General features: G+C 56.3%; 4 protein-coding genes across 4 annotated transcripts; all 4 read right to left on the bottom strand.

Moving 5' to 3' along the window:
• Positions 1–157: 157 nt before the first annotated feature.
• VTN49DRAFT_7948 (uncharacterized protein) lies at positions 158–3600 on the bottom strand (the record flags this gene model as incomplete). Its single annotated transcript, XM_069416273.1, has 5 exons — positions 158–1310; positions 1378–2074; positions 2133–2365; positions 2418–3069; positions 3129–3600. 5 exons carry the CDS (start codon positions 3598–3600, stop codon positions 158–160), a joined length of 3207 nt encoding a protein of 1068 aa, XP_069272309.1.
• A 112-nt stretch (positions 3601–3712) lies between these two features.
• VTN49DRAFT_7947 (uncharacterized protein) lies at positions 3713–4791 on the bottom strand (the record flags this gene model as incomplete). Its single annotated transcript, XM_069416272.1, has 2 exons — positions 3713–4151; positions 4568–4791. The coding sequence occupies 2 exons, from the start codon at positions 4789–4791 to the stop codon at positions 3713–3715; spliced, it is 663 nt and encodes a 220-aa protein (XP_069272308.1).
• A 2108-nt stretch (positions 4792–6899) lies between these two features.
• VTN49DRAFT_7946 (uncharacterized protein) lies at positions 6900–9288 on the bottom strand (the record flags this gene model as incomplete). Its single annotated transcript, XM_069416271.1, has 6 exons — positions 6900–7364; positions 7412–8304; positions 8353–8780; positions 8853–8905; positions 8960–9152; positions 9236–9288. The coding sequence occupies 6 exons, from the start codon at positions 9286–9288 to the stop codon at positions 6900–6902; spliced, it is 2085 nt and encodes a 694-aa protein (XP_069272307.1).
• A 609-nt stretch (positions 9289–9897) lies between these two features.
• VTN49DRAFT_7945 (uncharacterized protein) lies at positions 9898–10850 on the bottom strand (the record flags this gene model as incomplete). The annotated part of the gene is made up of 3 exons (XM_069416270.1): positions 9898–10103; positions 10158–10272; positions 10326–10850. 3 exons carry the CDS (start codon positions 10848–10850, stop codon positions 9898–9900), a joined length of 846 nt encoding a protein of 281 aa, XP_069272306.1.
• Between the last annotated feature and the right edge of the window lie 305 nt (positions 10851–11155).

Raw genomic sequence — 11155 nt, 5'->3', positions numbered from 1 at the left:
AAAAAAAAAAAAATCAGAAGATATGCGAAACGAAGTGGAAACCAGGACAAAAGGGTCATGAAACAGGGTAAAGAGGACGCAAGGGCAAAGCAAACGAGGGATAAAATGACAAGACCAAAAAAAACATCATTGACAGAATGCCTCCCGGATTTTTTCTTTATTCCTCAGTCAATGCTTCATCACCAGCCTCGCGCCATTCCTTGGAGCGTTCTGTCAGGCGCTTCACGCCCGAGATCCGCTCCGCCCAAAGCGTCTCAGACGGCGTCCGGAATGTGAAGGCGCGCTGCGACGAGATGACACCAATGGCTTGCAGAACTGCCTTGCGCGAGTCGCGGCCGAACACCGCCGGGTGGTTGATCCATTCCAGAGCGGTTTCCAGATCGGCGTCGAGAGCCGCCATAATTTGAGAGTCGACGGCGGCGGCGGGAGCAATGGTGGCCTCGGATCCCGCCGACGAGTTCCCGTCGACGTGGGAGGATCGGGGAGAGGTCGAGCCCGGAGTGTCGCTGGTGCTATTGGAGTCTGTCTGGCTCTTGTTGGCCCCAGACGGGAGCGGAGGAAGGCCGCCCTTGCCGAGGCCCTTGAGGATGCTTCGCGTTTCGGTCAGGAGGTGCTGAGCTCGGTCGTGCTGGCCCTTGGAAACCAGGGTCAGAGCGCGGGTGAGCATATCCGACGCGAGCAACTCCATGCGCCGCTGCACGATAGACGGGTGCGGCGGAATCGACGGACTCGATCCTTGGCCCGGCGCCGCCCGGGGGTTCGCCGGAAGCATGGTGATCGCGAGGAGCGATGGCCGGGGCGAATGAGTCAGGTGCCCATCGCGAAGAATATCACCGTAGGTCAAATCTGCCTGGAGGAGCGGCACTTCCTCCACGCTGGCCACCCGCTGATCATCGTCGGATCCGCCGCCAAGGGCTTCGAGTCCCGACACGATGCTCTCCCAAGGGTCCTGAGGAACATGTTCGGACGAATTGTCGGGCTGGATCGCCAGCTGAACCAGGATATCGCGCTTGTCGCCGAATCGCAAGTCGCCCAGCGCAGCCTCCGCATCCCGTCCGGTCGACCGTTTCGTGGTATGAAGAGCACCGCTGATCTTGACGAACTTGGCCGGGGATCCCTCCGGCAGCCGTAACTTGAGCTTGACGTTCTGATGGGAGGTGCTCTGCAGGGCACCCAGGCAACCAGCAACGCACTCCCGCAGCATCATCCAGTCCTTGACATAGGTGTAGCTGGCTTTGGTGCGGCTCGACAGCTCAATCAGCGTATCCGGCTTGTGGGTCAGGCCCAGGCCAAACGAATAAATGCCAACCCTAAAAGAAAAAAAAAAAAGGCAAGTTAGTCTCGAGACCACACTCGAGTGACCGGATGCACACATACTTGGCCGCCTCCGCGCGAGAGACCACGAAATCGACGCTCTCAAAATCCGACGACGACGAATCGCTGATCAGGAGAATGGCCGAAATCGGGTTGCTCGACTTCCGCTGCATGAGCAAGTCCATGGCGACGTTGGCGCCGTCCACCATGTCCGAACGCAGACTCTTCTGGCCAACGGGGCGCAGGGAGCTGACAATCTTGCCCCAGCCGGGCCACGTCTTGGTGGTCATGCCGACCAGCGGAACACCGCCGCCGCTCGAACCAAAGGTCACCAGTCCCATGCGATCCCGCGGGCCCAGGTTCTGGACCAAGAATTTCAGGGCATCTCGGAGCAGCGAAATCTTCAGCCCCTGCATCGACGACGAGATTGGGATCACGACCACCAGGTCCAAAGGCACGTGGAAGCTGACAGGAGCCGCCTGCCCCATGTGACTGTAGTCGGTCAACGCGGTGGCGTTGGACTTGGCGGCACCGTACGACGACGTGTTGGACGACTGCCGCTGAGTCTTGTACGTGCGATAGTCATCATCTTCCGTTCCGCTGGCGTCCACATCATAATCCTGATTCCGCACCGGAGGCTCCGGATGGTGAAGGTCCAGCAATGCCCGTCGCCAGACATCGAGCTGGCCACGGTTGGGGAAGCGGAGATAGAAGCATGGCAGTTCGCTGACCGACAGTTTGAGCTGCAGGATCGGCTCGTCTATTGTGACGTTAGATGGGATGCCGTCCTCGAGGCGGAGACGGGAGTTCATTCTTACCGATCGATGCTTCCACCTCGCGCAGATGCTTCTTGATCAGAATCGAGCCTTTGAGGGTGCAGCGGGTGGCACGACGTCGCTGGCCGTTCTCGTCGTACTGATTGGCATCGCCATTGATCTTCTTCTCCTTGACGCAGATGAGCATCTCGCCAAAGAGGAAGCACTCGAGCTCCTGCCACGACTCGCGGTCTTTGCCCACACGCAGCACCCCGTACAGACGGAGCTTGCCAAACCTATCTCGCGGTGAGCCGAAGATGGACGGGGGGAAGGGGGATGGTGACATACCGTGAGAAGTCCAGGCCATGCCAGTTGTCCACGCGCAGCCGCAGGTCCTCGGCGATCTCGTCGAGGTGCTCCTGCGGCTCCATTGGCGGCGGCCGCGACGGCGGCGGCGCCGGGGGAGAGCGGACGACGCTGTAGGAATCATCCACCTGCGTCTGCAGATAGCGCAAATCTTCCATATCGGGCCGCCAGCGCCCATCGGGGACTTCGACCGTGACCAGGCAGGTCAAGGCTTGCTGCTGGCGTGCGCGCGTCATGGTGGGGAACTCGCTGCGCACGGTGACAATGGGAGCCGGGATCGGATTCTTGACGGTACCCGGGCGCGGGCTCAGGTCGGATTCCATGGCTTGGACATCGTAGTCGTGCTTGCGGGTTGGGCCGAGATGATGGGGATCGACGTAATCGGCGGCGGTTGCGGTGGCGGCGCTGTCGTTGCGCGAATGCTGCTGTCGCGATGGCACGCGCTCTCGTTGGCTGGAGGTCTCCCGCTGGCTCATCGTGTCGCGGGTGCGGTATGACCGAGCGCTGTCCTCCTGCGTCGGGGTCCGGACCGGACGGTTGCCATTGCGGTCCCATGGAGTGGGGGTGACAATCTCACTCCGCTGGGTGGCGGCATCACTCAAGGATGCGGATCGGACAATGCTGGACAGTTTTTCTGTGGCCGAGCGAGTCAGCACGGAGCCACGCGGGCCATGGCCGGGCACGAAAGCTCACCGATATCGACGACATTGCCACTGCGGCTGGAATCGAGCGAGATGGGCGTGTTGCACGTGGGGCAATACTGCGACTCAAACTCTTTGATGAACTCGTAGAAGCAGGCTTCGTGGGAGACATGGCCGCAGTTGAACTGCAGCACGCGCTCGCCGCGCAGGGTATGCTCGAGGGGTTCCTCGCAGACGGCGCACTCGGAGCCAATGAAGGTGCGCTCCCGGCGCGAGCGCGAGCGGTCGACATCCATCATGCCGGCCATTGGATTCCCAGAGCGGGCGCTACCCGGCGGGTTGAAACGATCGGAATGGGACGAATGGGGGGGGTAACGAGCGGAATGAGGGTCGCGCAGCGTACTGTTGGACGGCGTTCGATAAAGAGGGGCGTTGGAGCGCTGGGAGAAGCTGCTCCCGGAACGAAAGGGGATGGAGTCGTTGGACGGGTGGTAGCCCTGTGCAGCCAATGCAGCGTCTAGCATGGAGGGCCGCGGAGAACCGAGTCAGCGGACGAGGAGTTACAGGCGCACAACCGATGGAGAAGGAACGATGGAGGCAGTTGCCAGCCACGACGCCGCGGGACCTGGCACGTGTTTAGAAGAGCCGGAAGGAGCCGGGCTGAGAGCGAGAGCGAGAGCGAGAGCGAGCGAGCGAGAGAGAGAGAATGGGGAAGGGAAGTGGTGGCGAGTCGTCTATGGATCGAGGGGAGGGAAAGCGCCGGCTGAGAGAGGCACGAGGGATGGGATGCAGAATTGGGGTGTTCCGATGGGAAACCGAGAGCAGACGATGATGGGCAGGCTCAATGGCAGAGAAAAGCGAACCGGGGAATCCTACCTGATGGCGCTCGGCGGCGGCGGGAGAAGAAATGGAAACCAGACGACGCACGCGGATGATAATCGTACTCTTCTCTGGCCGAGGACCGCTGCTTCCACATGGAGCCCATGAACACGGGTAACGAGCGGGGGAGACGGTGGTTGGCTGCGGAAGAGGGTCCGGATTGTCGGACACCAGAGAGAGCGGCAGAGAGTTGAGTCTAGCGACGAGAAGGACGAGTCAAGAGCGGCTTGTTAATTAACAGCGCGAGGAGAAAACAGGGGTCAGCGGAGGTGGCAGACGGGATGCTGAACAAATGGCCCGATTGGGAATAATGTACGGGGCCTAGGCTGGGCCAGTCGGATAGGATGACAAGGGGCGTGGAGCACGTTAGGTGATCAGAAAGCCACGCGCATTTTGGACGGTGGAAAAACAGAACAGAAAAAAAAAAAAAAGAAAAAAAAGGAGGAAAAGAAAACGGGATCCGGTCGGCGACGGGGGACCAGAGGGAGGCCAGAGACGGGGAGAGGGCGAGGAGCACGAGGGAGGAATTGGGCTCCCTTGTATGTAATCCTCTCTGGCCGGCCCGGAACCCTGGAGGGAGGAAGGACACCCCGGCGCAGGGCCTGTTCGAACCTTGTCAGCTGCAGTGACAACGGTGGCATCGGCAGCACCAGGCGTGGCCCGGATTGGCTGGCCGGCGCGCATGCATGGTCTTCCCTTTCGGGAATGGCCCCGACTGGACGGACCCAGCAGCGAACCAAAAATACACCGATGACAGGCTGTGTTGCTCGGGAAGGTGCGCCTCCGCTGCCTCCTTCCGCGAAGTGAGACGCATCGGGCCTGCACCCTCGGGGCATGCGTCGAGGCGGCGCCAGCAGGGCTCGATCGCCGCCGTTCTGCTCGTACGAGACGAGCGACGGCGCTAGGGCGGGCGGGAGGGAACTCAACGGGAGGGGCTCACAGGGGAAGAGAAAAGAAAAAAAGAGAGGCCCCACTGACCGTTGCGCTCTTCAGAGAATCCCAATCCCAATCATCTGGGTTTCACGCGGAGAGCCCCCACTTTTTTTGGCTTTTTTGCACGTTGAGAGCCAGACTCGTCAGGGAGTTTCTCCTCCCTCGCCCGGGCTGCAAATAGTGCCATCCGCCTGCAGGAGAATGGAACTGTCTGCTTTCCTATCGGGGTTACTCGGGATTTCCGCGTCTTTCGAGAGGCAGATGTCCATCACCCAACTACTACGATACGATTAGTACCCTGGACGGTCGGTTTGGACCATCGCCAGGAGTGACCTGCAGGTCGGTTGCAATCCAAACGGCGCCGGTGTCCGCCCTCGGATGCAAGTCGTCGGTATCAACCGTCTGGCCAGGGACCAACGTGTATCGCATGAGGGACGGGAAATCCTACAATCGGCCGCGGCACGGCCCAAAGAAAGTTTCTCCTCTGCAGACGCAACAGAATTGTTCACTCTCCGTGTCTCCGTTGACGGAGTCTATCTTCAGAGAGTACTTATCGGATTTGTATGATTCTCCGTCCACGTGGAGATTCAGGGATAACTTTGATCAATGTCACGCACGCGCACACACACACCCCCTCATGTCGAACATCAGACGCAGAAATCAAAGTTTACACTTGCGTGGAAAGGAATATAGGAGTCATCATACGGGTTACATACAGAGGATGATACGGGAGAGCTCGTCCGTTGAGAGAGCCCCCGCCAGTTTGGTGTGACTAGCCTAGCCGAGCTGGCTAGCGTGTTTGACCTTGACGCTACGGACCGTTGAGCGATCTGTCAGAAAAGCAGTTTCAGGTCAGGAGAGGTCGAGCATAAGCCGCATCACCTATCAGTGCCCGGCGTGATAGAGCTGCTACAAGTAGAATAGAAGGCCGCGCTTACTTCGGAAATTTTTTTTTTCTTTTATTTTTTTTTTTTTTTTTTTTTTTTCTTCCTTTTTTCTCACCGAAACCTGAAGCGGTCGAGAGAGCAAAGCTCTCGAATCGCGTTCCAAGCAGGGATTGGACAATTCGTCAGCGATGAAGGGACTAGCGCTTCGTATCGACGTGTAGACTGGCAGAGTTGACAGCTACAAAACCGTTGACCACGGTCATGTCGTCATCCGACAGAACCGGTTGCAAGTAGATTAAATTGGCGGACTGCTCGACGAGTCAACAAAGGACGGGAAGACCTATCGACTGGTCCGGGGAACTCATCCTCGTCCCAGCCGGAAGGTTCGGCGTGCTAAAAAATCGGACATGACCGGCAAATTTTTTCGAACCCGTTCCAGAGCACTTCCAGAATCCAATGTGTCGTGTTTGTGATGTTATGACGTGGCCGGTCTGACCACTCTGTCGGTGTCCGAAATGCTGGTTGACTCCTCAGATTTGCCAGGGTGCGGTGCTTTGCTGGGTCTGAACTTCTGCAGCCAGTGCCCACCGTGCCCACTGCACTAGGGGTTTTTTTTTTTTTTTTTTCTCGTTTGTCGCCCGGAGACTGGAGTCCAGTTTGTTGGGAAATTCTCCGCTCGCCGCCCTCACGCACAATGATAGCTTCGATTCTTCCCACTGCCAAGGGTTTCAAGAAGGCCAATTCAGGAGGCTCGGATTCAGGAGTTTTTTTTTTTTTCTCTTCGATGGCGGTTCTCGAGAATCCACAAAATCAAGTGGGTATTTTACGCATCCACAAACCCCATGGAAAGAAAAGCCACACAACCGTTACCCATCGAAGAAAGCGTGCACGATAAATCGATGATCGCCCTTAGTCCGGAGTTTACTCCCGGATCAGTATGTCGATCGATCAGACGACCATGAATAGAATTTACTGAACTCAAAAAAACAAAATTCTCCTGAGCCTCCTTTTGCGGACGGAGGAGGAGGAGGAGGGAAGAAACTCAGATCCACTTTTTTCCCACGTGGTTCTCCATCGAACCATTTCATCTCAGTCCCAAAAATTTGGAACAGCGAAAAGGATAATTACAAGTCTGCCGTGGTGAACCAATCCTCTGTGCCACGCACCAGAAAGTCTTGCCCCTGAGCAAAGTAATTGTCGGCGAGAATGGACAACGGATCTTGTTGATCTGCTGGCGCATGACTCGAGTCGGGTCCAAGCGCCTGCGGTTGGAGGGATCCGGCCAAATTATGGTTACTCTGGGTATGGGCCCGCGCTTGAGACACGGTTGGACTGGGCACCCCGATGCGCGTTGGTTCCGGCAAGGGAGAGGTGCTCGAAACCTCCGGTTGTGGACGTGGCTGTCCGCCATAGAGCGATGGCCCGAAAAGGCTGCTCGATGCGCCCGTGTCCGTGGACCCGGGACTGTAGTCGAGAATCTCCCAGAAGCGGGACAGATCGATAACGAGCGATCGGCTCGGTGCCTGCTTGGTGGTGTAGGGAACGTAGGAGGCCGACACGGCGGTTTTGAGCGTTTGGAGCTTTTCGGCCTGTGATCGTCAGCTTTCATGATAGATTTTTGATGGAAGGATCGTACCATATGCCCCATGTGTGGCCATTGCTCTCCCAGCTTCTGCACAAATCGAACACATGTCGCGAAGCGTTCCTGCTTATCATTTCGAATCGCTGTGTCTTCTGTAAAACTCAGTTGCAACTCGATCGTCGCCACGACCGCAGCACAGTATCCCAGAAAAGGATCAGAGACAAGAAACCCCTTGTCTTCAAAGAATCGCAGAAAGTGAATGATCCAATTCGTATGCGATGCAATCATGTCCGACGAATGCTGCAGAAAGATCTCCGGGATCATCCCCCGATGGTTGCGCAGCGCCAGCGACAATAGCAACGGATGGTTCAGCAGACACAGTATGGTATGGTACATGAACTGGCTCAGGAACCACGGGCCCCAATAGTCTCGGTTCGACTGCAGGTCCTCCAGGGACCGGTTGGCCAGATTGGCGTTCTTGAAGCGGTGCGTGTACGGCACGCGAGTCTCGACTTCCATTTGCATCGCAATGATCTTGGAGTACTCAGACTCGGGTGACCAAGGAGGGTGGTCATTCGGCTTACATCGGCGCTTGACGTAAGACGCCGTGCGGGCAAAAGTCTCGCTGATCAGGATGACATAGGCGACGATACCTTCGTCGCGCATGCTGCGCGTGATGCGGGCTTCTACGGCGCCGGAGTCGGGCACATTGGGCGCGACGCCGGTCGTCTCCGGCCGCGCAGGGACATTGTCCTGGCTGGTGAAGTCCAGAATGTGGAAATCCTCACCCTGAAGGCGTCGCAGAAGGCAGATGCTCCAAAAGCAGCGCCGGCGCTCTTCCAGCTCTGCGGGATCGGGCGCGTGGGTTGGCTCCGTCGCCAGCTTGGCGCAGCGCGCGAGATCCATGGCGAGCCCACTGTAAATGGTGGCATGGTGTGTATCACCGTCTGCCAACGTTAGACAAACCTGGGACGCACACGGTCAAGGTTCCGTACTAGTGAAATCGACCATGCTCAACAGACATAGGCACTGCAACGTCGAAAGCTCCACCGGCCCTTCCAGTACCCTCTTAATCACCAACGCTCGCCCCGCATCCCGATAGGCCGGAATCATCGAAACGTATTCATCATCCTGCGCGCTGAACCGCAGTGCCAGGCTCAGAAGAGAGTAGATCACTTCCGGATCACGATAACTCAGACTGTTCAGAAACGTCGCCCTATGGAACAGCGGCAGAGGCTGGCAGTCGCAGTAAACGAGATACAACTGCGCCACTTCAATGACTTTGTCCCATGGCGGGAAAGAAGGCGATCTCTCATCGAGCCCGGTCCGAGCCGACGAGGTCCTCGAAGGAGAGGGAGAGGGAGACACCTCCTCCCGTCTAGGAACAGAGCCGATCGCATTGCTTGTCGCTGCATCCGTCCGTCTTTCCCTCTCTTAGCCGATGATTCACGCGTCAACCGCCGCCAGCGGTCAATTACTATGTGAGTTTGCTTACTCCAGCCGATTCAACACTAGGGACATTTGCGCCTCTAGCCGATTCAAGCGATTCTTCATCTGTCAACAAAGGATCCACAAACAGCGCTTAGAATGCAACCGACTTACCGCCAACCCTAACGACGAATCATCCCGCGCACCCACCGACGGCGACGTTTCCACTCTCACTGGTGCCGCTGCTGCTGCTGCGGCGTCGGCGACAGATGATCGTCGCCGATCCGATGCATACGTGCATGTTTGCCTCAGGCGTGCGCAGTACGAGCATACAGGCTGCTCGCCAGGGCATTTTGTCTTCTTGCGTCTGCAGGTTTCATCCAAGTCTATGCATTAGCCATTGCAGTCCTACGAACGTTGGGGGCGAAGATGCATGGATGGAATACGCACCGGCATGGTTCACATGCTCGCTGCACGCGTTTTCGCCGGGGGCGGCTTGACATGGCCGTCCGACTACCATACGGTCGATCAGAGCGATATCAAACGGCCCTAGTCCCCTAGATAGAGTATTGATGTGGATGCACGATCGACGCAGGCAATACTACAGTAAATCAGGTTCGAGACGATCCTCGATCGCGATAATCCGATTGTTCAAATCCAAATTAAATTTCGATATTTGCGAAGAACTTTTGTAATTCACGGGTGAAAAATGCATAGTCAAATACGGTAAGATAACGACGATCAAATGCCTCTGACGCAACGGCGATCAACGATGGCACAATTTCAAACCCACCATCCCACCCTGATGCGCGGGCCGCGGAGGATATCGGCGATCGTCTGGTTCAACGGTTACATCAGATATGCATTTTCACGATCGCCTTCTCCAAGTCAATCCTTCACATGATTCAGAGATCGGAAATCCGCCGATTGAATCTGCGGAGTACAAACAACTGCATTCGCGACATTTAAAGGTCGATTGCGCGTGGGGCACAACATAAATCCATCCCGGAAAAATTAAACGCTTGTATAAAAATTATGTACACAATGACGAGTCTAAATATAATGCAATGTCTATATCATGGATGTCATTCATTTCGTCCAAAAGCTGTTGATCACTGCGCACCAAACACCTTCAGCCGCTCTTCCACCGGCTTAAAGGTCTTCTCATTCGGAGGGCCCTCAATCGAGCCAAACACCAGTTGTGCCTTGAGACTCCAATCCGACGGGATGTTGAACTCTTTGGCCAGGCCCTCGTCGACGATCGGGTTGTAGTGCTGCAAATTGGCACCAAAGCCGAGGGCTTCCAGTCCAGCCCACGCTAAGGCATGATTAGCCCTATGTCCGTAAGAAGACTCTGAATTATAAAACATACCCAGATACTGATGCATAGCGTTCGTATGCTCGGACCAAACGGGGAATTGATGGCCGAAGGACGGGAATTTCTCCGCATAAGGCTTGTGGTGAGAGGGATCCTCGTAAAAGAGAATCTATCACATCATCAGTCATCGCCAGAGCCGTCCGATCCTGCAAGAATTCTTACCGTTCCGTACGCAGCCCGGAACGACTCCAACTTCGGCTTCGTCTTCTCCCGGAACACCTCCTCCGGCACGGCGCCACTGGCCACGAGCGGCGCAAAGGAGTCAATGACAATGTCCCATACTTTCTCGTGCTGCTCGTGCAAGGCGACAACCACACGAGTCGATTGTGTGTTAAAAGAGCTAGGTGTGTGCAAGACGATCTGCTTGATCAGATCAAGGATCTCCGAGTCCGACACGGGACTGTTGCGGCCGAGCTTGTAGTAGCTGCGGCGGTTCTTGATAACCTCAACGAAGGCCTCTGCAGAAGGAGCCATTGTGGTGGTAGTGGAGGAGAAAGGCCGACTGAAACCCTGCTGATGTTGAGGAAGACTTGCTACTGTCGAGGTGGCCAGGAGGGAAGAGTTGGAAGTATATAAAGGCCGAGCCAGAAGACCTGAGCTCTGACGCGCGAATAATCTTCTCGACTGAATTGATAATGTGCGGCCAACACCACTTGACGCCAGACGGGTGGAGAATGACGGCGACATTGTTAGAACTGTTGAACGGATTGAACGGTGCCACCGTCCGGAAGTTCGTAGAACTTAAAAAGATTACGATCAGATCAATCGGCTGACTTCCGCCGAGAGAATACGAGGTTGAAAGATGATTGCTATCATAAAACAAACTGCGCGATTAGAAATCAATGATCCGGATATAAAATTATTGATTTTATGCATCCACTATATCCAGGAACCATTTTGTCAGCCAAGAAAGGCATATAGATCCATCGAAGCGGAATCGGACCTTGGCGCGGGACGGAATAATCGGTGGTGATTACTCCGTATGTATTTTT

The sequence above is a fragment of the Thermomyces lanuginosus genome, assembly GCF_041956635.1.
Source record: "Thermomyces lanuginosus strain ATCC 200065 unplaced genomic scaffold VTN49scaffold_7, whole genome shotgun sequence".
NCBI lineage: Eukaryota > Fungi > Ascomycota > Eurotiomycetes > Eurotiales > Trichocomaceae > Thermomyces > Thermomyces lanuginosus.
This window is presented reverse-complemented; position numbering and strand designations above follow the sequence as displayed.